Here is a 22,489-nt window from a genome sequence, read left to right as displayed (position 1 = left end):
GATACAGAAGAATTATGTTTATTGAATAACACAAGTATCTCCCGTTCAACACTACCTATTTACTATTTTGGCTTTCCGTTTGGGCGATTTGATGCTCCTTCATCAGCAGTGTCCCTGTTGAAACTGGAGGATTCCATGCCTTATAGCTAAAGGCAACTACTAAATAACACAAAAGACGGAATTATGGACACAAAGCTATTTCCAACCAGGAACAAACGAAGGATGAGTCAAGATTGTTCACATGGAAGGAATGACCTGCAGTTGGTCCTAAAATTCAATTTGTAATTCCCCTGTCGCTTCCCCAGAAAGGGAACGAGGGGAATGCAATGCCCTGCAGCCGCCGTAAGCGGGCATCGATTGCCGCTAGGGGCACTGGTGTGATATGACATGACGTTTTGTGGCGCCTTCCACTGTTACAATGCGTCTAGGACCCTCGGAAATCAGCCAGAGGGAAAAAGTCATGGAACTTTCTCTCACAGCAGATATCAATACACCGCCGACGACCCCTAGCGAAAAGACTATGCGCAACATTAACTGAACCATCTCTCGTGATGGAGTTCGCTACGACGCAATCGCCCGTGGCCTCAGAGGTATTTGCTTCGGTCGCGCTTTTCGTCATCTCGGTCATCGTCCTCCTCATCCTCCGACATTATCTTCCGCTACGAACAACGCCCGCCTACCTTCTGGTCCCCATCTTCTTCGCATTATGTCTTCCGGCAAGCATGGTACTGTTGGTACCTATCGACCTGGCCTCGAGCGCCATGGTTGATGATATTGATGCTCGGGGAATCTGGCTGGAGCGCGTTCCATTGCGCGTCTGTTGGAGAATCGCCTACTGGCTAACCTTCTGTTTGACATGGTGCGTGCTCGCTTGATGTTCTAGTCTTTGCATGACTGGAAGGCTAACGCAAACGTACCAACAGGTTCATCATACCCATCCTCGGCGAATATTCAGATTCCGGCTATCGCGATCCCCAGGCTAAATTTAGAGACTCGCTTCGCGCGAACGCCCAGTACTATGCTATTGTCTTTGGCTCCGGAATCTTGGGGTTGCTGTACGTCCTCTGGTCATATGGTGGCTTCTCCGAATCGCTCAAGAGCACTGTCATGGCTCTCGCATATTGCTGGGGTCTCGTACTGGCCATCTATCTTATGGGGCATGGCCTGGTCGCTATCCCCCGTCGACTCTTTCGGAACGCCGACATCACTGGACGGCTGCGTAGGATTCAGACGCAGGCTCCCAAGGTGTATGATCAGATGGAGGATGCACAGATGAATCTGGATGATCTGGAGATGCAGGTGGCGGAGCTCAGCAAGCGCAGCAAAACCGGAACTGCAAAGAACTTCCAGGATTGGATCGAAGAGTTGGTCGACCTCACTAACATTCCAGAGTCACAACTCGCAAGCACGTCTGGCGCGGTCCGCGGCTCCGGAGAATATGTCAGGACCAAACTTCCCACGGTAATCACGGAAAAGTACATGGCCGATCTCACGAGACAGTTGATTAGGGCCAAGCACGCCCGCTCTCGCTACTTGAACGATTGGAACAGGCTTCTACACGACGCCATCAGAACACAAGCCATCATCGACTCGGTTGCTTCCAAGAGACTGGACTGTGGTACGCCTTCCCCAGGCTCCGGTTTCTGGGACAGGCACAGTCTCTTGACCCCCTATACTCGCTTCCTCTACCATTACTACGTCCTTCCCTATTTCAACCTTGCGTTTGGTGGCCTGCTAGCTCTCGCGTCAGTCTGTATTGTGTGGTCCGAAGTTGTCAAGGGCATTTTCCCAGTTCTCTCGGTCATCCGCTACTCTGTTGTTCACCACAACGTCGGTAACAAGGGCCAGATTGGGCTTGCCGGTCAAGTGATTGCTGCCCTTTGGATGGTGTACATGTGCGCTGCCGCCTTGATATCCATTACCGAAGTCAAGGTCTGGCGCGGTCGGGCACTGGTTCGTCGTAATACGGCGCCCGAGTCTGCGTTTTGGTACGCCAGCCAAGTCGCTCGCCTCAGCGTGCCACTCACGTACAATTTCATGACCTTCCTCGGCGTCATCTACAAAGACACGGTATTCTACGATTTTCTCGGCCAGCTTATCAACCTTACGCCCCTTGGCAAGTGGTTCGACTACTTATTCCCCGCTCTCATCCTTGTCCCTGTGTGTTTCACCCTCTTTGGGCTCTACGCCAAGATTCAACGAGCGCTTGGCTTTGGCGGTGATGTCCTCGACACTCTGGAATCCGATGAGTTTGGAGCCAATTTTGGTACCGGCACCTGGCGTGAGGGACGTGATCTCATTGAACGTGAACTCAACGGCTCGTCGGCTGCCATCCGCGGCGGCCGCCGGTCACACTACACGGACTCATCTTCTTCCTCGCAGTCGCGGGCTGCTCCCATTTTGACCATTCGGGCCAATTCAACCCCGTACCCATTACCGGGGAATCCTACAACCCCTCTCGCAACGTCGCCTAACACGCGGCCGTTGGCAAACACTTCGGCCAGGAGAGTTGGGACGGCGTCAAGGCAAGTGACGTTGGCAAGTGAGGATGATGACGAGAACTTCTTTGAGGCGCTAGGCCATAGGCTTAAGAACACGATTGATACCATGGACAAACCAAAGTGGTTGACGGATCTTCCAAAGCCCAAATGGATGGGAGGAGACACCAATGCTGGTGGTGGTAGTGGTGCTGGTGCCGGTTCTGCGGGTAATGGTAGCCAAAACTTTTCGGATATCAGAAGGTGGTTTGGAGGTGGTGCTGGAGGAGGAGGGAGTAGCAACAGTGGTGGTGGAGGAGGGAGGATAAGGCTCTGAGCCCCCCCCCCCCTTCTTTGACCGAGTGGAGGTGTTCCTACGTTTCTTCATCTTCTTCTTAGTATTGCTTTGGGCTACGGGTCTGTTGCATTTGGTTTCGCTTTTCTGTTCAGTTTATATACCAAGCAAGCATATATAGTGTGGCACGGATAGGTTAAGGTACACCCCGAGAGATGGCGTTTTTTTTCTGTTCATAGAGACATGAGGATGTTCAAAACTGTAGAACCTGAAGTGCCTACTCCTAGTGACTGTATGCGTACCTAGGTTTAGGGTCCCTGATGAAAATTGAACAGGCTATCAAGGTAGTGAGACCGTCGGACGAGGCTAAAAAATAAAGAAATAAATATATTTGTATATATGGGTTGTATACATAGTACATAGTGATATGAAGTGGGGGTAAATCATCGCGCGAGTGCCCCACCTACCCACACTAGCGGTGCCAAGATGGGGTTCTCGGGGTCATCTCGACCGCGAACTGCAGAGCATTGGGTGTCGTAATGGCGTGTTTACACTGGTTAGAGCTACCATTACTATATAAATTCATGCTTCATCCTTCATGTCTAAGGCCATACTTTTCTCTGTATATGCTGCCCCGGGTACTCAGCGGGCTATCGATAGATGTACCAGGAATTATTGAAAATTGGATATTCCTTATCTGCCCTGTACCCCACATCTGCCGGCGGTATAGTGGAGCGCGGGGAAGCGGTACCCCGTAGGCGTATCCACACTGCCGCCGTGCCCGTCGCAACTGTGCCCGCCTCACTGCTCGCTGTGGCCTGGGCACGGCGGCGCCCGCGATTGCTGCATTCAGCGACTAGCATTCCTCGCTGCTGCAACTGTTGCCAAATGCAACCGCCAATGCACCTCCGTCGTCCTACCTGACCTGTTACAATTTGTTGAAAAATCGAGGTTGCGAGATTCCAGCCAGATCTTGCCTCGCCAACGTCGACGACATACTTCAACCTCACTCCAATCGGCAGCCGTCCCCCAACGACCTGGCAACTCCTCACTTTTCTCCCGACTTGTCACCTCTTCTTCCGACTCCTACTGTCCTTCACCATCTCCTCGCCCATCATCACCTCTTCAAACCTCATCCAGTCTCAGGTTGCTTCTTCGTCTGTTTGCCCTTCACGACCGGTTGTCCTTGACCAGATAAGGCAAGGGTTGACTAGGTAAGTCAGACCATCTATCAGACCGGCCCCCCCACGACCCCGACTCACAACGTCTCTCACCGAGTACACGCGTGCACATTCATACATCTCACATCGGCGAGGCATCCTCATCTCGTTTACGTCTACACAGTCGCTCTTTACTCACTCTTACTTGCCAGACCGACTGCCCGGTGTTCCCTTGCCCAGCACTTACAAGGCGACTCTTCACCACCACCTAATTTGGTAATCCGAGCGGCTACGGACTTGGACCTGGACCCAGACTTGGACTCGGGACGGATCGGGAAGCAAAGCTGAGGGGCCATTGCCCGTGGGATAACTGAAATTCTCTATTGCTACCACAATCCAGGCCCATCCAACCAGCAAGGGTAGCGGCAGCACTGCAGCTGCTCTGATTTCAACATGGAGGTAAGCAAAACAAGATACACGCCTTTTTCTTCTGCTCTTTTTTTTTGTTTTATTTATTTTTTGCTTCTTTTTTTGTTCTTTACCATTGTCCAGTCAAGCCTTTTCATCCGCTTCCCCTTACCCTGGTTACTACTACGACACCTTGTCTATCCGTCTTTCTGCCGGTCTGGGACACTGGGGCAGTCTACCTGCCAATGGGGATCACGGAACCGACCGACTTGTATCTGCAGATGGGTGTGTTCGGCTTTCCAATGTTCCACAGACACCGTGGTGGTGTCATTCTATGACACTGTCCCTGATCCGCTCGGGTCGTCAATCTTATTCCGTCGTTATCCCGCAAAGAGTAAATTCGGGGGAAGGACCAGTGGAAACGAAACCGCCCGTCTGGTTCAGGTTTCCTCTTTGATACCGGATTTTGAGGGAGGATAGTGGTGTCGGTTAGAGATGGATGAGGTGCCGTCTGGACGTTGGGAAAGTTTGTCACGCCAAACCAAGATTAGTCACCACATGACCAGCCGGCTCAGCGATCTTCGACAAACTCCATGCGTCCAGTCCCATCTTGCATCCCTTGGACATGTTACTCCAATAGTTTGCAGAAGGACTTGTTTCTCTTGGTCCGTTCTGCGGCCAGTCACCTCGTCGCCATGGCTGTCGGTCATTGTATGTGCCGAGCCATTTCCGTCGTTGTATCACCTTGGAAAATGAGCCACCTCTTCCTTCTGCCCGTATCTTTCCGTCAGCAACGCCTGACACATACTTCAGGTGGTCTTTTGCTCCGAAAGTACAAGGCAACAAGGTTCGCCAAAAATTGGGTTATACTCGGAACTCTTGAACACAGAGGCTGGTTGCCCAGCGTCATCTTGTCACTTTGGGCTTGGCACCGGCATTTGATGGGAATGGCTATAAACGCGTCAAATAACGGCTTCCCGTCCCTGTTTCTGTCGTCACTCGAGCGGCCACTTATCGATGTCTGAACCGCATTGTGCTTCTTGGTACCCAATCCGCGAGAAGCTACCCCTGGATGATCAAACAAACCAGGGGACATACAAGCTAGTGCCTCAGCGATACTCAGCTGTTGAGATACTCCCGGTCTTTTGTCCATATCACCGCTGTCGATAGTGTCGCTTCGGTCGCCGAGACACAAGGGACTTTACACGGCCTCCCTTTCTCACCGAGTAATATCCGTTTCGAGGTCGTCATATCTGGTCTTCAAGCCATCACAGCTCCTTCATTCTACCCCCATACTGGCTTCTTTCATCATGGCATCTGCTTTCAGACGAGGCAGTGAAGCTCTCCTCGATCCCAGCACTGAGCCACGACCACCATGTGTTTCCAAGCGTCCTAGCAGGGCAATGCTAAATCTTCATCGTGTTTATGAGCAGAATCGACAACGAGTTCAACAAAATCTCAAAGATGGTGTCAAGGTACCTGAACCGATAGCAGTCCCTCAAGCCAAGGGCAAGCCCCGTCTTCTCCTAATGGGGCAGCGAAGGTATGATAGTCGTGCGTATCAGGATCGCGACTTGCGCTTACACATGGACAGGAGTGGAAAATCGTCTATATCAAGCGTCGTTTTTCACAAGCTACCGCCAAATGAGACATTATTCTTGGAGTCAACAGCTAGGATCCAAAAAGACAGTTTGAAGTGAGAAGTTTTCCCTTCCTTTTCGGTCTCTTCTTCTGACAAACGGATCACAGCTCGTTTATGGAGTTCCAAGTTTGGGATTTCCCTGGACAAATCGATGTTTTTGACAACCCCGCCTTCCCCTTCGACATGGACGCTATTTTCGGCGAGATTGGCGCTCTCATCTGGGTCATTGACGCTCAAGATGATTATCTCGAAGCCGTTGCACGCCTTAATGCCACTATTCTCCACCTACAGCGCAGCTACCAGCACATCAACATCGAAGTTTTTATCCACAAAGTCGACGGCCTTTCCGATGACTATAAGCTAGACATCCAGCGCGACATCACCATCCGCATCCAGGACGAGCTGTCGGACCAAGGGGTTGAGAACGCACCGGTGAACTTCCACCTCACCAGTATTTACAACCACAGCATCTTCGAAGCCTTTAGTAAAGTTATCCAGAAGCTGATCCCCCGCCTTGGCCAGCTCGAGGCCATTCTCACCAACCTGTGCCGGACCTGCCGCTTCGAAAAGGCCTACCTGTTCGACGTCAACACCAAGATCTACATCGCCACCGACAGCACGCCCGAGGATATGGCATCGTACGAGATCTGCTCAGACTACGTGGACGTCATCATCGACTTCACCGAGGTATACGGCAGCTGGCAGCGGACCCCGGAGTGGCGCAAGCGCCTCGAGGGCCCTCCCTGGGAGCAGAAGCTCGAGGACCAGGTCGCGTGCGAATGGGCCGAGAGCGGCATGGTGTTGGCGGATGCGCAACGTCCTATTATGCTCCGCGAGGTGGATAGGTTCCTGGCGCTCGTGGCTATCATGAAGGAGGGCAGCTATGAGAAGATGCCGCAGATCAACATGAATGTGGACGTTGTTGTTAAGGGGTTGACGGAGTTCTTTGAGATTACAAAGTCCAAGATGACGCCGACAGCCGTGCCAGGGGGTGTTACGGCTGTTGGAGGGAATGGGGTGATGAATGGCCATGGGATGGTGGGTGATGGTCGTTAGGGATTTCATCCGGGTGTTTGAGGCCGTCAATGAAAAGCTGAGATGATCAAATAGAAAGAAAAGAGGCTTGGAGCGGAAGGCTACCTTGATGAAGAATTATATCCTAGCTTTTGTCGTTGATGTAAAGAATACAAAAAACAAGCATATTTATCCTGTTATAGTCAGCTCCAACTACTACTGTTGTCAATAACGCAACGGCAGCGAATCAACAGCTGAGTGTGTGGGTATACTGACACATATAAATTCAGAAAGTCCCGCGTTCTCTAGGCTATCAAAGAAGAGACGCTTTACATGTAAAATCATTGTGGGACTTTGTGTCGCTACTTGCAGTTTTTGACGGTCAAAATTACGAAATGATAAGATGTTGGCTTGCTCTTCTCTTGCCCGGGCGATGCATCATCTGCCCACACTACGCAGTAACTGATATTGGTACCGGCTACCCAACTCGCATCTGCCGTGCCTTCCATTATTCACGCGGGAATCCCACGACCGATGTGGCAGGAGCGGTGGGTCGTAATAGACCGAACTCTTCCATCGCAACTACCATCTTAATGATTACGGAGATGGAACATGGTGACTGGCAGGAACCACCTGCGTCCGGTCTGATTGTTGGTCACGCTTTTGAAGGCTTCATCAAGCACATTCAAATGAAGTGGAATGACGGATGGTACTTGTTTGGCTGTGTGCATCGCGACTTTTAACTATGCGGAGTTGAGATAGTAGAGTTGAACGGAGAAGGTAGCAAGTACAGTATACAGAGAAACATCATAAGATCGCCAGGCTCACCAGCTTGGTTTCCTCCTGCCTTATTCTCCGCCCTGACTGCAAGTTATTTTGTTGATAAAAGTTACTAGACTTCGTGCCTTTTGCTTTGCAGATGAATGCGATATCTGCTTGAATACCTCTCGCAACATCCCGTCTCGGTTGAAGTACCTCTAGGAATGTACTTTGCGAGACCTACAATAGATAATACGTGGTTTCAGCCTAGACTGGAAGAGAGTTAAAAAGTATGTGATTCAAAGTCAGCCCAGATGAGTTAAATGTAGTTTTCATTCCGGCTGCAACTCTTGACCTCAATAAATGAAGTGCCTTCTTCTAGGTAACTACCTAGACTGCTTTGGTCTTCTGAGACGACTTACTATTACGGTTTATCCAGAGTAAAAGCAGCGGACGCATGTCTAGTCAATGAATAGTGAACCCCCGGCTGGTATATATTCCATAGCGGCGATGTACGCATCGTTGACTGTTATTCTACCCTCGCCGCCGTCTCTCTTCCTCGAGAGCGTCTTGCCGAGCACATGTATCTATGCTAATCACATGATACGCGGACAACTATGTCATCACCAGTCCACCCATCTATCTCTCACAAATAGCTTGCCGAAACACTACTCGCCAATGACACCGACACCACCGAGACTCTTATTTCCTAAGCATACGCCAACGCCAACATCTGTCAGCATGAGCAGCAGGGAGTGAGCACTAAGTTCAGGTAGGCAGCACCCAGTCATTGCCCTTTGCGCATTTGTGGCTTGCGGCCTTGCCAGTAAGAACTGGTAGAACTCAAAAGCAATGTTCTGAACGACGAACGGCCTAACCACGTTTTATCACATTGTCCTGCCCGCCTGTCTGTCTGTATGGCAGGTTGGCATATGCTTTCAAAGCCGAATACCTATTTCTCATTTGATGATCTGACATCCCTGGCATCCTTGATTAGTCGATACTAGCATCAGTCAGTGAGAGACAGCATGACAACCGAATAGGCATACAGCTCTGCCTTGTCTACTTGTCAACTTGTTAACTTGCAAGCTTACGAACAGGGAGCAAGGGCGAAAGTTTGATTTCAGCTGTAAGTGATGATGAGTTTCCCGATGTCGCCGATCCCGGGTTCCTCTTCGTCGGGCACATCGCATAGTTCTACACCCCCCCCCCCCCCCTCTCTCTCTCTCTTCAACCCCCTCCTCCATCTTTGGGTTGGTCTTGATTACCGATGGCATCAGCATTAGCTTGATCGAGGTAAATGAAGCAAGAGAGCAACGAGTAGGAACAGCAGCGGCCTGACTCCGCGGCCAAGCCCGTCACTGCCCCGTTTTTGTAGTGTACGGTCTCGAGCGCCCCGGGTCACCGAACCCAAGCGATCACAATGGAGTTGATCTAGACCAACCACTTTGAGTTAATGGAGACAATAGTGATCCAGTCAGATAGATCGCTTCCGAACGTATGTGGCATTGCCATGGAGTGCGCGGTGAGAGTTCGGGTATGAACTAACAATGTTTGGTGGGTATTGTGTGACACTGAGTTAGTGCACACAATCGGCGGCCGAAATCTAAATATACTTTTCATCACTCGATGTGCTTGGACCCTGGACCCTGAAGTCTGGAAATCGTTCAAGTTCAGAGAATGAGGCGCAAAAACCGAACTGCTTACGTATGCAGTGACATCGGACGAGCGACACTTTCGAGAAGTGTCACCGTAGTTGTGGCGGAAAAGAGATGGCATCGGCGGCTGCCACGTCAAGGGCTGCCTCCCGCCCCGCCGCGGCCGCCCCACCTACCGGCCGGCCGGTAAGTTGGCCACCATCCCGAAGCGAAGCGATGCTCACAGATACGCAGTGTTGCCCTTTTCCCCTTTCGGATATATCCGAACCAAGGTTAGACTTGGGCGATGGTAATTCCAAGTCCAACACGCGCTTTCTTTTACGATCTCCCGTGCAGGGACTTTTTCATCTCAACGTGGAGGAAACCCCGGCAAGATTGACACCGTGACCAGTGGTGCTGCCGAGCTCCGAAGATATCGAGGCGCAGGCAGCCAGAATGGAAATGTATGTTTCAAGCCTCGGCACTTGCAGCCACACCGCTCCATAGAAGAGCTTCTGCTTCATGGACAGCCCTGGAAAGTTTGGAAAAGTTTGTGGACAACCAGAGAACCTCCAACGCCCATACCCACCGCCCTAGCTGGCGAGTCACCAGCATGCGCTGGACGCTGAGTTGTTCGTGAGGACTCCGACTCTCAATGAGGCCATCTTCAGCTTCGCATGGATGTGGCTAGGGCTCACTGCTTAAAGATCCGTCTTGATAGTAGAGGGGCTACCTATGACGTCATGGCTTGGCATTCCGACGACACTGGCTCGCCTGGTTGACGACCGACCACCAAAAGAGTGTTCGCAAAACCGAGCGGATCTTTACATTGAAACGCGCACGACGCGTCTTGCATTCCTCTATCCCCAATGAAACGCAGCTCGCCAGGCCTGCGCCACACCTCCACACCTTGCCGATTTCGCCGCTCTCGTCGATCAACATGGAGCCGGTGTTATTCGTGGACAGTCGTCCATACACTACACTAGTTCTAGCAGGCGATTTGAACAAAAGCCCGGACACTCACTGGGTCTGGTTCGGTATAAGCGTGTCCGGACTAATTCTTCACATCGCCTGACTAGGTACGGCGCAAAGCCTCTCTGAAAGGGGCAGATGCTGGAAGTGTCGTGCGTGTAACGCACACGTACGGCTCGTCCACCTCTCCTTCCCTTCACTGGCCTCAAGTTTCAAGCCATCCTCCAGTTATCGTGGTTAGGACTCCAACTGGTGGTGTTGGGGTTAACGCACCAGATAGCGACCTGAGCCGCTGGAGAGTCCGCCATTTCATTGAGGGATGGAGCTCAACAAGAGGCTTGCCACCGGTATTATCATAGCCCGATGGTCCGTCCGCCTGCAGCCAACTACAATGGGTCCTGGCTGACCGTTCGAGGTTAAGGATACAAGAATTCCGGCGGTCCAATAGCCTCGTCGTCGCGCCGTGCTAATATCGATCGCGGTGCTGGGTATGAGTCAACGGCTGCTCGGCTTGCTCTCTCACTGGATGTATGATGCAGTCGTGCTTCAGATTCGCGTTCACGCCCGCCGCGCTGGATATGTGACTGGATACACATCGGCGGTGCTAGTCCCGTGAGAACAGATCGGCCCTGCAGTCGTCCTCCCAGTTAGCCCAGCACACAAATGGAGATGAGAATCAAGAACCACCCCCGTCTTTACCCCGTCATTTCCCCGAGTTCATTCGGCCGAGCCAAGCTGTAGCAGCTAGGGAACATCGGGCTTGAGGGGAGTGAGGGTGTGTACTCAGTGGAATTGTGTCAAGGGACGAGGCGTCTTGGTCCTCGAATGGAGGAAGAGGATATCGACAAGGACAAGTCGCATGGGCGCGCAGGTCGCAGCACAGATAATACTTGCACAACGGAAAACATGCAATTGGCTTCTCCAGGTGATCAAGGTCCATGGCCGGGACGACGACGACGAGGTCCGATCAGGTTGATTGTCGCGTAAATTTTCTCGTTTATCTTGGATTATCCCGCGATGGGCAGTTTGCGCCGAAGGTCAAGTGACTGACTCTTCTGGCGCTCCGAGTCGTCACCAGACCAGGACGGCGCGGTTCAGGGGTTTTTTTTCCACCCCATGCTGTTCGTCCCGGCAGATTACTGGGGCTGCCGTTTCCATCCGTGATAGCCATGTGCGTCGTCCCTTTTCAATATGCTCCGATTCCGTCCCCATCACGGTTTCGTCCCTTCCGATTTGAGCCTTGCTTGTGATTTTCGCATGATGAAACAACTTACAAAGTTGAATAAGAGCATGGGCGATGGACTAGCGCAGACCCCAGAATAAAGGAAGCTAGCCGCCCACTGGTCGAAATCCGCACGCAAACCGGCAAGTGGCGGGTCTATCGCCTCACCTACTACCGCCTGGCGCTGGCTGACAATTTCACAGTCAATACCGTAATTCTGATCTCCGTTACGCGCCAAGACCAAGCACATGAAAGCGTGCCAAGCCAATCGTGGCTGCCCTCTCAGCTTCCAACTATACTTGGTTGGAGAGTTGACCTTGTTATGGAAGGAATCTGGTCGATTGCAACACCCACCAACGACAACTTCTTCACTTTCAACTTGTCGGTTTTCATTCTTCGTTCCCAATATGCACAATGCGCATTGTCTGTTTCGTTTCTGCCGTTGCATACTTCTGCAGTTGGCATCTCGTTCCGCTCCTGGCCGCACAGCCCCCTTCTCTTTTGCCATCCCCGTTCCCGTCCAGTGGATTTAGACAGATCCAGGGTGGGAGAAACCTCACAAAGGTGGTCGCAGGTCGCCTTGGTCGCCTCTCAAGTGGGCAACGTGAGCAACCAAGACAACACCCGTTCAATGGCAGCGCAGCATCAAGTGCCCTAGACCAATACCTGCCGAGCTGTGTCTACTTGCCGCCACGAGGGCGCATCTAGGACTGTTTCGACCTACACCCTCAACGGCCTTCCACGAGAGGACAGCCGTTCAGGTCTCCCTCATGGTAGCGAACAATGCGGAGCTACTCACATGTTACCCAATCCCACGGGCTCGATTCCCTTGCTTGTTTCGTTGCTTCCAGCCGCTTGCTGCACCCCCCCCCCCCCAAGACGAAGAAAGACACAGCGAGATCGGGGGTACGAAACCCACGGAGCCAGGAACCAAGCGGTCCACTGTGTCCCCATGTCTGATACTCCCAGGCTCCATATCGCGAGGCCAGACTCGAGGTTGCTATGCACTACGGAAGTCTCGAAGCCCCAGTGGACGTGGTGAAAAAAGATTGATTCATGGCTCCGGTGGTGCCATATGAGACATTCTTCTGTCGTCATGTCGGATCCCCCAAAAGAGGCACCAAAGCCTTGGTTATACATAGTACAGCTCGGAGATGATCATATGCCGTGACTCTCCAATCGCAACGGGTTTCTACATATTCCCTCCACTGCTCCAGAAACTTGGAGTTTTGTGTTCTCGTCATCAAGACATGGACTTTTTCCACCTCGACACCAAGTGGGCGCTCCTCTTGTGGCTTGCTGCCGCAAATCCATGGCTTTATATTTTCTCATTTTCACCAAATTTCTCTCCTCTCAGATGATTCATGGGTGAATATCTCGCCTTTTGGGGCCACCCATTCGTTCCTCTCCTCCTTTTCAGACCAATGAGATGCTCCAATGTCGGCCTTTTTTCTCTTGATGGAGGCCGAGGGCGCTCAGAGCTCCAGCCAATGAGGCTCAAAAACAGGGGTCTGACTTAAACAACCTTTGCTCACCTTCCCGCACTAGCATGGCAGCTTCTGGTCATATCCCAACATACGCTCTCTCACAGGCTGACGCCAACCCTCCTACCCTTTTGTACCTTTTTCACACCTTTATTGCCGTTGGGACATTCCCTGTCTTTGATCCACACGTGCTATAGACCAAGCTGGGAGTCTCCTGGATCATTCTTACTCCAAAACTCCTTCAGGGGTGTCTATGAGGAGAAGAAGAGGGGAGAAATGAGTGGTCAAGCCGGCAGACAAGTCCTCAATGACTCCAGTTTGAGCTACTTTTTTGGTTTCTCACCCCTCCCGATGACTTGCTTGGTTTGGACCACTAGCCGGCCCCAGGCGTATGCAAGCAGTACACTACCTTTCGGTAGATGATCGTGGATCTGGTCAGAAGGTGTGGGCGAAGAGATCACTGGCAGACTGGGTCTAGAAGCAAGCATCGAGAAGGCGGTTTTGTTCCAGGGAAAAGGAGCGTCCAGGCCCACTGGCAGCGCGCTTGTTGCGTTTCATGTTGGGGAGTTGAGGATTTATGGACAGGAGCAAGCGATTGCGCCCTCTGACGATCGACTGGGCGACAAGTTAATCATGCCATATCCTCTTCAGGATACCTCAACGCCCGTTCTTAAGGTTAAGGTATCCTGTTCACTCTGGGTTCACTCTAGGTTCATCTCGCCCCGCGTTTCAGCAATCGTAGCGGACGCTCCCACTGGTTGACAGTGTCAAGGCGACTCGACACTTCCACGAGTGGGAGCTTTGCATAATCTCACGATGTGGATCAACCCTTGAAGATGGTGTGTTACGGCAGACCAGACATTCCTACGAGTCATATGCAGCTCACCATTTACAGCAGTAAAGATACTAGTGTCCATCAGATACGGATCCTCTTCCCCTCTGCTCTTAATAGCCGCGCGTGCGGCTTGCATCAGACCAACGGCTTGCTAAGCATACTGCTATCAACAATCATGTAGAGATCTAGTCAGATAATTTCAGCCCCTCTTACCGGCTCACAATCAAAAGGCTTTATATTACATGATAGAACGGAAAACTCCATTGGGATCCGCCAGTGTCACAAAAGCACGCCGGTTGCTACAGCATTGTGCCAATGTCATCGCCGGTCGGTGACGAGTTGATGGAAACCCCTTTGATATCATAACTCACAAAAGGTACTTTTTGAAATGCACATTTCCTCTAGGTCTAGGCCACAACTAACGTACGGCGTAGTAGTATGATTTACCAAGCCATATCGGTGACAGTGAGACCAATCTGCCATGACCTAAGACCGAGTAAGCATTATTATACATTCGTGTTGGCTTCCTTCCCCGCAAAAGCTCTGATACATATTGCAAGTTAGCCTTGGCAACTGACAAGACAGTCCTCTTCTGGTGCCTCAATTTCACATTTGAGGATATAGCCTCGTCGCGTTCACACGTGCTCTGGGAGGCTATGAACCCAAAACCTGGATTGAGTGGATGTTTCAGATCCTTCGAGGGGAACAAGTCAATATATTGTAATCACCTCCAGCATCATAATTATCCTATCGATGATCACGGCCGAGTAAATGAGGAGTGACAGATGTGAATAACTGTGAGCTGGGGTACTTTTCTTTGATGTGGCTCGCGGTGGTAGTGGTTTGTGTGCCATTCATCGGCGGGGTCGTTGGTGTCTTCTGGGGAGCTGTCGGTTGCAGGTAGGTACGTATCTCCAAGCACTACACTAGCGCTCTGGGATCACCACAGCGGAGCCATACTTTCCGTTTTTCCAGAAACGTAATGTAACTTACGCGTATTTTTCATAGCAAGGATACCACCGACTAACTCCCTGCTGACTGACGGTGGCGCTGCTCTGTTTTTCCTGGCATCATTGTCCACATCTTGGACATCTGCAGTCTTCAGCTCTAGTTGCATGCCAGAGACCGGCCGATTCGTCTCTTGGTGCGTCGGGGTTTTTGTCATCCAGCATTGTGCATATGCATGGCTGAGCACAGCCTGCAGAGATAGACGAGGGAAATCGGAGTTACGCAAGCCCGGACGCAGTCAGTCAGGTACTGCGATAGGTACTGTCAACCGCAATGGCGAGGACGTGACAAACTGAAGGGAGTTCCCGGCCTATACAGTACATACACATACGACGGGACTCCAGGTACGTACATATCCCAACATCTTGGCCACGGAAAGTGGCGTCGCGCGAGTCTGAAAAGAACGCACTTTGGGCTCTACAGTACGCTACAGTATACACACAGCTCCGGAGAACCCTGGCATCTGGGGTCGAGTTGATCGATGCCAGGCTCTTCAGATGCCCTGTCCGCCCGCCCGTCACCCGTGGTCTCCGGTAGCGTTGAAAAGTTTGTTGACTGTGAAAAACTTCAAGAAAGGAAAACCGGATACCCGAGATCTTGGCTTCCTTGGAATGTCGTCCTGTTGGAACCCAACTCTAGCTTACAGATGCTTGACTGCCGGACTACCCTTTTACACGGAGCTAGCTCGGGAGCCATGGAGCCATGATAATGGACTAGGCAGACCCGACGTCGTCGATACAACATACGATAGATAGCACGGGGATTTGGGACTGGGCTCTTTTCCGGATTGATGATGCTAACTAGGTAGGTTTGACCATTCCTACTCCATCAATACGGTTGAAAATGCAGGCCAGATTGGGAGATGAGAGTTAGTCCATGGCCTTGAATGGCTGTCGAAAAGTGGCTTGAAACACAAAGTGACCTCTCAGGCTTCGGCGCTGACTGGCCTCCTGACGATGGCAACATGCTCTGATTTTGGCGAGCTTTGCCAACCAACAGCAGCTGCAGCCAGCGCGGTGTAGCGGGCCCCATCTGGACCTTCCGGGCTTGTGGCTTGTCCGGCCACTAACGACGACGCATTCAAGATACACACCCCCCCCCCCCCCCTTCTCTCTTCTCCGCTCTGGTGTCCTCGTCGCTTGTTGTGGTTGCCCTCCCGTCTTCGTGTACACTACACACTAATGTACCTATGCATGCAGCTGTAGGTAGGGATGTTGGTGGTGTAGTATGAAAAAAAAGGGCTCGAAGGGGGGCAGTGGCAGTGGGTGACAGCGCGAGTGACGGCAACGACGGGTACGACTATAACACCCACTACACCCCACCGTCCAAAGCACCCAGACTTTCTACACGAGATTTCTCACCCTCCTTCTTCTCCCTCACGAGCCCCTCGTCTCCCGTTCTTCTCTTTTCATTTGACGTTGCCGGCGAGTACGCTAGGCCCTTGTCTTGGGACTGCCCGCTTCGTCACCTTGCTCACCTTGTTTCTTATATTCTATTCGTTTCCCATCTCAATCCCCCCCTGTGTTTCCCGTCTCCCGTCAAGCGCTACAGTGCTCTGTCACTCAGGTCTCTCACCTCACCTCACCTCACCAGCCTCCCAACTTTCAACTCACAACCGGCCATAATGCCAGTCCAGCTATTACCGGCCTCGGCCGCCGCCTTTGCCCCAAGAGCATCTTCCGTCAACGTCGTGCTGGGTTCCAAGGTTGAGCCATGGTTGACCAAGACACTGAAGCGCATCAACAAAGTCAAGAGGCCTCTCAACAGCGTACCCCAGCACACAAAATGCTTGACTGAGACCCTGTCCTCACCGAATGCCATCTGGATCCTGGCTTCGCTCATGCTCCCCAAGGCTCCCGAAGACAAACTCAAGAACGACTCAAACCCGTTGGTTGAGGCCATCTCCAACTACCAGCTTATCCACCTGGAGGCTTACATCGTCCACGTCGACATGGTCCTGAGGAACGAGGTTGCCTTCAAGCTTACCCCCGACACCATCGAGTCGCTCATCGAGTACCACAAGGACGTCCACTGCCCCAATACCAAGGCCAGTACGTACGACTGGTCTGAGAAGGATCAGCAATGCAAGAAGCTTCACGAGGACTTTGTTCAGGCCATCAACAAGTTTGTCTTCACCACGCACGTGACGGCTTTGGAAGGTCTCGAAGAGGAGGGAGCTGGAGAATTGCTGGATGGTAGGAGCGAGGATGTCAAGAGTGCCGTCATGAACCTCTACAAGCCGCTGCTGCCGCCTCCGCCTAGGATCGTCGATGTCGTCCGTCAGCCTCCTTTGTTGCCCAGCTCTCCCGCCAACGTTAGCAGGTGGTCGCAACCCACAACGCCCTCGTCGCTGCCTGCTCCTGTCGAGTCGTGGAGAGTCCTACCGTCGAGCCCCAGTGTGGCATCATCCGGATCCGCCAGCCCCCCCATGTGGGCAAGCATGGGTGTCAGCGAGGTGCAAATGCCCTCACCTACACCTGCTTATAGCACGCCGTCCTACAGCACGCCTTTCTCCTCGGCCGGCTACTACTACGGCTCTACGCTCGTCTCCGCCCCCCTTCCGCTACCCAGCATGCTTGCTCCTCATTGCGGAGTTAGCATGGGATTTAACAACTTCGGTTGGGATCGCTATCAGGAGTACACCACGACAATGTGACAACCAACGTCTGCAACAACAGACACCGGTTATCCAGGTTATCCAGCCGCGACGACTTCCGCATGATCGCCAGTGTTCTGGATTCTTGAATATCCACAAAGCCAGGACGCGGCACTTATGCCCATAGCGGCTGGGTGATTTGATCACACAACCAAGAGGCACTTGGCCGTTTGGCATATGGATTCGGAGCGACATTCGACACTTCTTTCCTCAACCAACCCCCTCCTCTCTTGGTGCATCTACTCCCGACTGGTTTTTCTTTTATCTCACTACGGGTTAGCGGGCGAGCGTCTATTTGTTTTTTGTGCCTTTTCAGTTTCTTTGGCTTTGAGATATCACCATCATCATCATCACCGTGTGCTTGGTCATCGGCTTTTCCTATTGTTTCAACCTCACATGGCAGGGACCTGGGGCGGGTAGTCTGTTTGCATTTACATCATGGCGGTTATAGGCTGGTTTGCGTGTTTTGCTTTTAAGAAGAAGACTGCAGCAATGCACCCACGGCTCGGCGGCGCAAGCCCGAGACAGAAACTTTCTTGATTGAGATTACCCCTTTTACCTTTCACTTTCTTTCAATTTTTTTTTCTTTTCCCCTTTTTCCACTCGCAGTACACGGCATTCAAAAAGGCTGGCATTTGGAAGATACCCCTTTCGCGGTGTCTCGGGCTTCCCTCACGGGTTTACCCCACCGCACTTTCGCTTCAAGACGTTTCCATCTTTACCCTTTATCTTGGATTTTCATTTTGTCTTACGGATGATGTTTACGGCCTTTAATGTTGATGGATATAATCCCTACGGCTACGACGACAAAGACGACTTCTCACGATACGAAGGGTTTTCCATCTTACGACTTGATGTCGAAGTGAAGACCAACGGACTCGAAGCAAGAAACGATTGACGCCACCGTTCGGATTATATGCGCTCCTGATTAGAGGAAGAGAGGGATCACCCGACACAAACGAGACTGGTTCTCGGGATCCTCCCTCTATGGCATGGCCGATTCAACACCATCTAGCCGCCGCCGCGTATCTGGAATATCGCAAACTCCGGCAGACACTGGTTGTCGACAAAGACCAACGATCTCTGATTCTCAGCCTGTCTGTCTCGCAGATCCAGCAAGAGGCTCTGGGGACATTCAGGTTGGGGAGCAGAGGGGGGACTTGAAGCAAGGATGGTATTCTCCAAAACACGATGCAGAAAAAGAAGGGCAATACGGGATAGTGTACGGCACTCACTGCTGAGCAGTGAACGGCATACAACATCATCACCTCCTTTCTGCCGTGTCAAGTTTGCTTTCTGGCCTTTCTCAGCCTCTCAACACCACCGACACACTTGGACAAATTTGGTGAAGCGACTCTATCGATTATCCTCGTAGACTCTCGGGGGACAGGATTACTGCTGCGGCGTATGTCCTGCATACACTCTCGGATCAAGCTGAGTCCTGCTAGACGGGATGGGACCGAGGGTGTCGTGGCTATCAGGCTTGCGTTTTTCCGTAGGTCAGGTCAAAGTTCCTCCGGTGTGTTCGGTCAGGGGAGTCAAGATATGAGGACGTTTCCACCAGGTGGTTTCGGTGGATATACGGGAGGGGGACTGGCCAGCGGGGAAACAAGTGTGGTTCATCTCACCGCATGCCAAAGCTTCTCCGTATCTCATACTAATGGCCTAACGGTTCTTAGACCGGCCTCGCATAGTTGGGATGGTTGAGAAGCAAGGCAGAGGCCTATGATTTGAAACAAGGTGTCCTGGCCGCTGGAGGAAATGCCACGCATTGTGCGCGGAACAAGAGCGACGAGTCACTTTTGCTGTGCGACCTGACTTTCTCGTTCTCATTCCGTGTTTGATGGCCTGTGCATTCACTCACCGGGAATTCCTTGCTTTTTAATGATATCAATCATGGGTCTGGGATGCTGGCTCGGGGTCTTTGGATACTCGCTCTGTGAGTGAGTCGAGACGTGTAGTAGATACCCTGGTGGTTTTGGCCTATACGTTGTCATGAAGGTTGGAGTAGTTATACCAAGTTGCGGATATCATATCTGGAAGTTTTTCAAGCACGAAATATCATGTACCTCTCTGCTCGATATGTCTGTTGCCCGCTGTAACTTGTGAGTCTTGCTCTCATCAAAATTGTTTATGATGCTACGTAGTGAACCCGGAAAGACTCGGCAGTTATTCAAACCCCCTTGTCTGCAGCAACGTGACGATCTCCAACTTCGGCTCCGAAAGGAAGAATGGACGAAAAGATGAATGGTTGTTACAAGGGTAACGTTACCCCTCGCGCCCGTTCGGAGTTCGGGCATACACCGTAAGTGAAAAGTTTCAAAGCCGAGGTGACAGTACGGGAACGGTACCACGCTAACTGTCCTACCTATACACTACTATCCTTCCCTACTTCACATGCCAACTACTTGTGTACCGTCCGCCAAGCGGGATTTCGAAGGCAAAATTAAGACAATATTTTTGTAATGACCGCGATTTGCACGTATGGATGGAAAGATATGGTTTACGGACGCCATGATCAACCATGATATGGAACATACCGCAGTAGACATGACCAAAAAAAATCTTCAAGTGTCGATCTGAGTCTGACTGAGATCTGGGGGTCCTGGGGGTCCGTGGCCATGGACAACCCAAAAAAAAAAAGGCCAAGGAAGCGTAAGCTGGCCAGTCAAAAGCAAGAACAAGGGGGTCTTCAGGTTTTTAGTTCCTTTTTCTTCCGGTCGCCGTTCGGGACGCACCGAGGACGGGGACCGTTCCGTTCATTGTCACACGACAACGAGAGACATCAGATGGCACGAACTTTTCTTGATCTTTTCCTCACCGCCTTCGTCGCTGCTATTGCGGAGCACGTGCGCTGAAATTGATGCGGCGATGGGAAGATTGCCTGACAGGTAGGGCCGTCACGGTGAGTGTGTGATGAGGAATGAAGGATTTACAAGGTGATAGCGTAGGGATGGAGAAGATGAGCGATGGTTACAGCGCTAAAATAACCCGTACCGGATGTTGCTCCGACCTCCAATCCTTTTTTCTACGTGTTTTTTTCCGCGATACGCGGTAATAAGACGAAGCGACGTCGAGATACATATGGAAGTCTAGACTAGGTAGCGTATGTAGTGTCACGACGATGATCTCCAGAGTCCAGCCTCGTGCTATTAACTAGTTTTTACCGTAGTTGGTGTAGGTATATCGTATCTGGCACACTAAAAATTCACATTACTATTGTCAAATTGGCCAGAATCTCATCAGTGAGACATTCCCGTAGAATGAGTCTAGTGTTGGATCGTTAGCGCAATCTTTCGAAGCTGAATGTCTTTCGTGGATCATTTGTTTGTTCCACACCTCCCACAAAAGAAGCTTACTGCTGCTACGCTGACTGCAATATCCGGAATTTGCAGCGACGGACACTATTATTGACTACAATATCCGGAACCATTGTGCATACGACGTACCCTCTGTCCTCCTAATTAACTGGAGAAGCTCAACACAGTACATACATAGCAGCTTCCGCAATTGCGCTATCGTCCGTCCCGTCAGCCTGTCGGCCTGTTGCATACATAGCGTCATGCCCGTCCGTCCCTTACCTTTGCATATGTATATCCACTTTCATAGCAATTGTGCAACAGTAACCACTTTATCCTGCAGTGCTGAACTTGCCGATGCGCTTCATGTTCATGACATACGTGAATAGAAAGACCGATTTATCCGGTCGACGGCAACCGTTGTCAGACAGTTTGAGTTGAATGGCGGCGGTAGTCGGCAATAAAAACACAGCGAGGAATGGAACGGAAAAGACAAGGAGGAGAAGAAGAAGAAGAAGAAGAAGAAGCGAAAGTTACGAAATGGAACAGAAAAAATACACAGAGCAGGGGGGGACGCCAGGAAACACTTGTTTTAGCGTTTAGCGCCTCAAGCGGCTGCGGCCTGTTCAGCGACCGCTGTGGGGTTATTGAGGTGGGTGTGTCAACGGACGTCTGGGGTCATTCCGATTTCATGGAGACTGATTGTTCAAGTTGCAAGCCAAAAGAGCCCAAAGGAGGCCTTACTGGCCTTTCCTTTAAACATGATTTTGCGGCGCTGACTACCTACACAGGAGTGTCAAGCCACCAGCAGAAGAAATTGCTCTCGAGTTCTTAACCTTATCTCCATTTTACCTTGCAAAGACCTGGGTGACAGCGCTTCGCTTCGCTTTACCTACGTTCTTGTTTACCATAGTATCTATGTACTTCGCCTGCGCGGACGGAGAAGTGCGCATGCCACCCACCCATTCTCTCTCTTCTGCAATGCAAATTGCCTTCTCTGCATAGCCGGTCCACCTCTTATAGGTAGGTTCCGTTGCTAGATATGCAGTATACAGTTACAGTATACGCAGGCGGCAGTTTCCTGTTGGAGGCCTCAGTTTTGTTTTTTCTGCTGTCCATTACTCATCATCCATCGTCTACACTCAATACTGGACAACCTGAGACTCGACACCCAATATCGTACAGGTAAAGCATCAACTCTTTTGACGCATCTGCATATGCGAAACGAAATAAAACAAAACAAGATAAGACCAGACAATCAAGCATCTATCTACATATGACACATTATGCCTCCCTCTACTTAGGCAGACCGCAAAGTTTACATTTTTTCCAGTATGTTCCTAGAGATCGATATGCGCCTGACGTCGAGTTGGGTAGTTCATCCGATGCTGTGGTCCGGTTGTTTGTTATATACACACCCTCGTTACACAAAAACCGTTGCGTAACAGGACCCGACGCTAGGTGGGTACATACGTCTAACAGGCAGCAGTGAAGACCTGGATCACAAGCGTGAACAGATCAAAGAAGGCAAGGCAAGGCACAACACGACTGCGAGCAAGTATTTGAAAGTTGCAAAAGCTGTTTGAGCAGGTGTACAGGCCAGCGGCTGAAGATAGCTACT

General features: G+C 51.3%; 4 protein-coding genes across 4 annotated transcripts; 3 read left to right on the top strand and 1 right to left on the bottom strand.

Annotated features, from left to right (window-relative positions):
• The first annotated feature begins 457 nt into the window (after window positions 1-457).
• B0T23DRAFT_377921 (LMBR1-like membrane protein-domain-containing protein) lies at window positions 458-3,281 on the top strand. Its single transcript, XM_062837060.1, has 2 exons — window positions 458-859; window positions 924-3,281. The coding sequence occupies exons 1-2, from the start codon at window positions 552-554 to the stop codon at window positions 2,812-2,814; spliced, it is 2,199 nt and encodes a 732-aa protein (XP_062694411.1). The 5' UTR covers window positions 458-551; the 3' UTR covers window positions 2,815-3,281.
• A 2,369-nt stretch (window positions 3,282-5,650) lies between these two features.
• Window positions 5,651-7,038, top strand: B0T23DRAFT_314657 (Gtr1/RagA G protein conserved region-domain-containing protein; the record flags this gene model as incomplete). The annotated part of the gene is made up of 3 exons (XM_062834818.1): window positions 5,651-5,883; window positions 5,935-6,036; window positions 6,090-7,038. 3 exons carry the CDS (start codon window positions 5,651-5,653, stop codon window positions 7,036-7,038), a joined length of 1,284 nt encoding a protein of 427 aa, XP_062694410.1.
• A 7,614-nt stretch (window positions 7,039-14,652) lies between these two features.
• Window positions 14,653-15,277, bottom strand: B0T23DRAFT_395039 (uncharacterized protein; the record flags this gene model as incomplete). Its single annotated transcript, XM_062838164.1, has 3 exons — window positions 14,653-14,792; window positions 14,899-15,103; window positions 15,266-15,277. 3 exons carry the CDS (start codon window positions 15,275-15,277, stop codon window positions 14,653-14,655), a joined length of 357 nt encoding a protein of 118 aa, XP_062694409.1.
• Window positions 15,278-16,537: 1,260 nt separating this feature from the next.
• Window positions 16,538-17,569, top strand: B0T23DRAFT_314537 (uncharacterized protein; the record flags this gene model as incomplete). Its single annotated transcript, XM_062834802.1, has 1 exon — window positions 16,538-17,569. The coding sequence occupies one exon, from the start codon at window positions 16,538-16,540 to the stop codon at window positions 17,567-17,569; it is 1,032 nt and encodes a 343-aa protein (XP_062694408.1).
• Between the last annotated feature and the right edge of the window lie 4,920 nt (window positions 17,570-22,489).

This window comes from Neurospora hispaniola (genome assembly GCF_033458365.1).
Source record: "Neurospora hispaniola strain FGSC 10403 chromosome Unknown B0T23scaffold_3, whole genome shotgun sequence".
NCBI classification, from domain to species: Eukaryota; Fungi; Ascomycota; class Sordariomycetes; order Sordariales; family Sordariaceae; genus Neurospora; species Neurospora hispaniola.
Note: the sequence above shows the minus strand (reverse complement) of the source record. Positions and strands in the feature narration are given on the sequence as shown.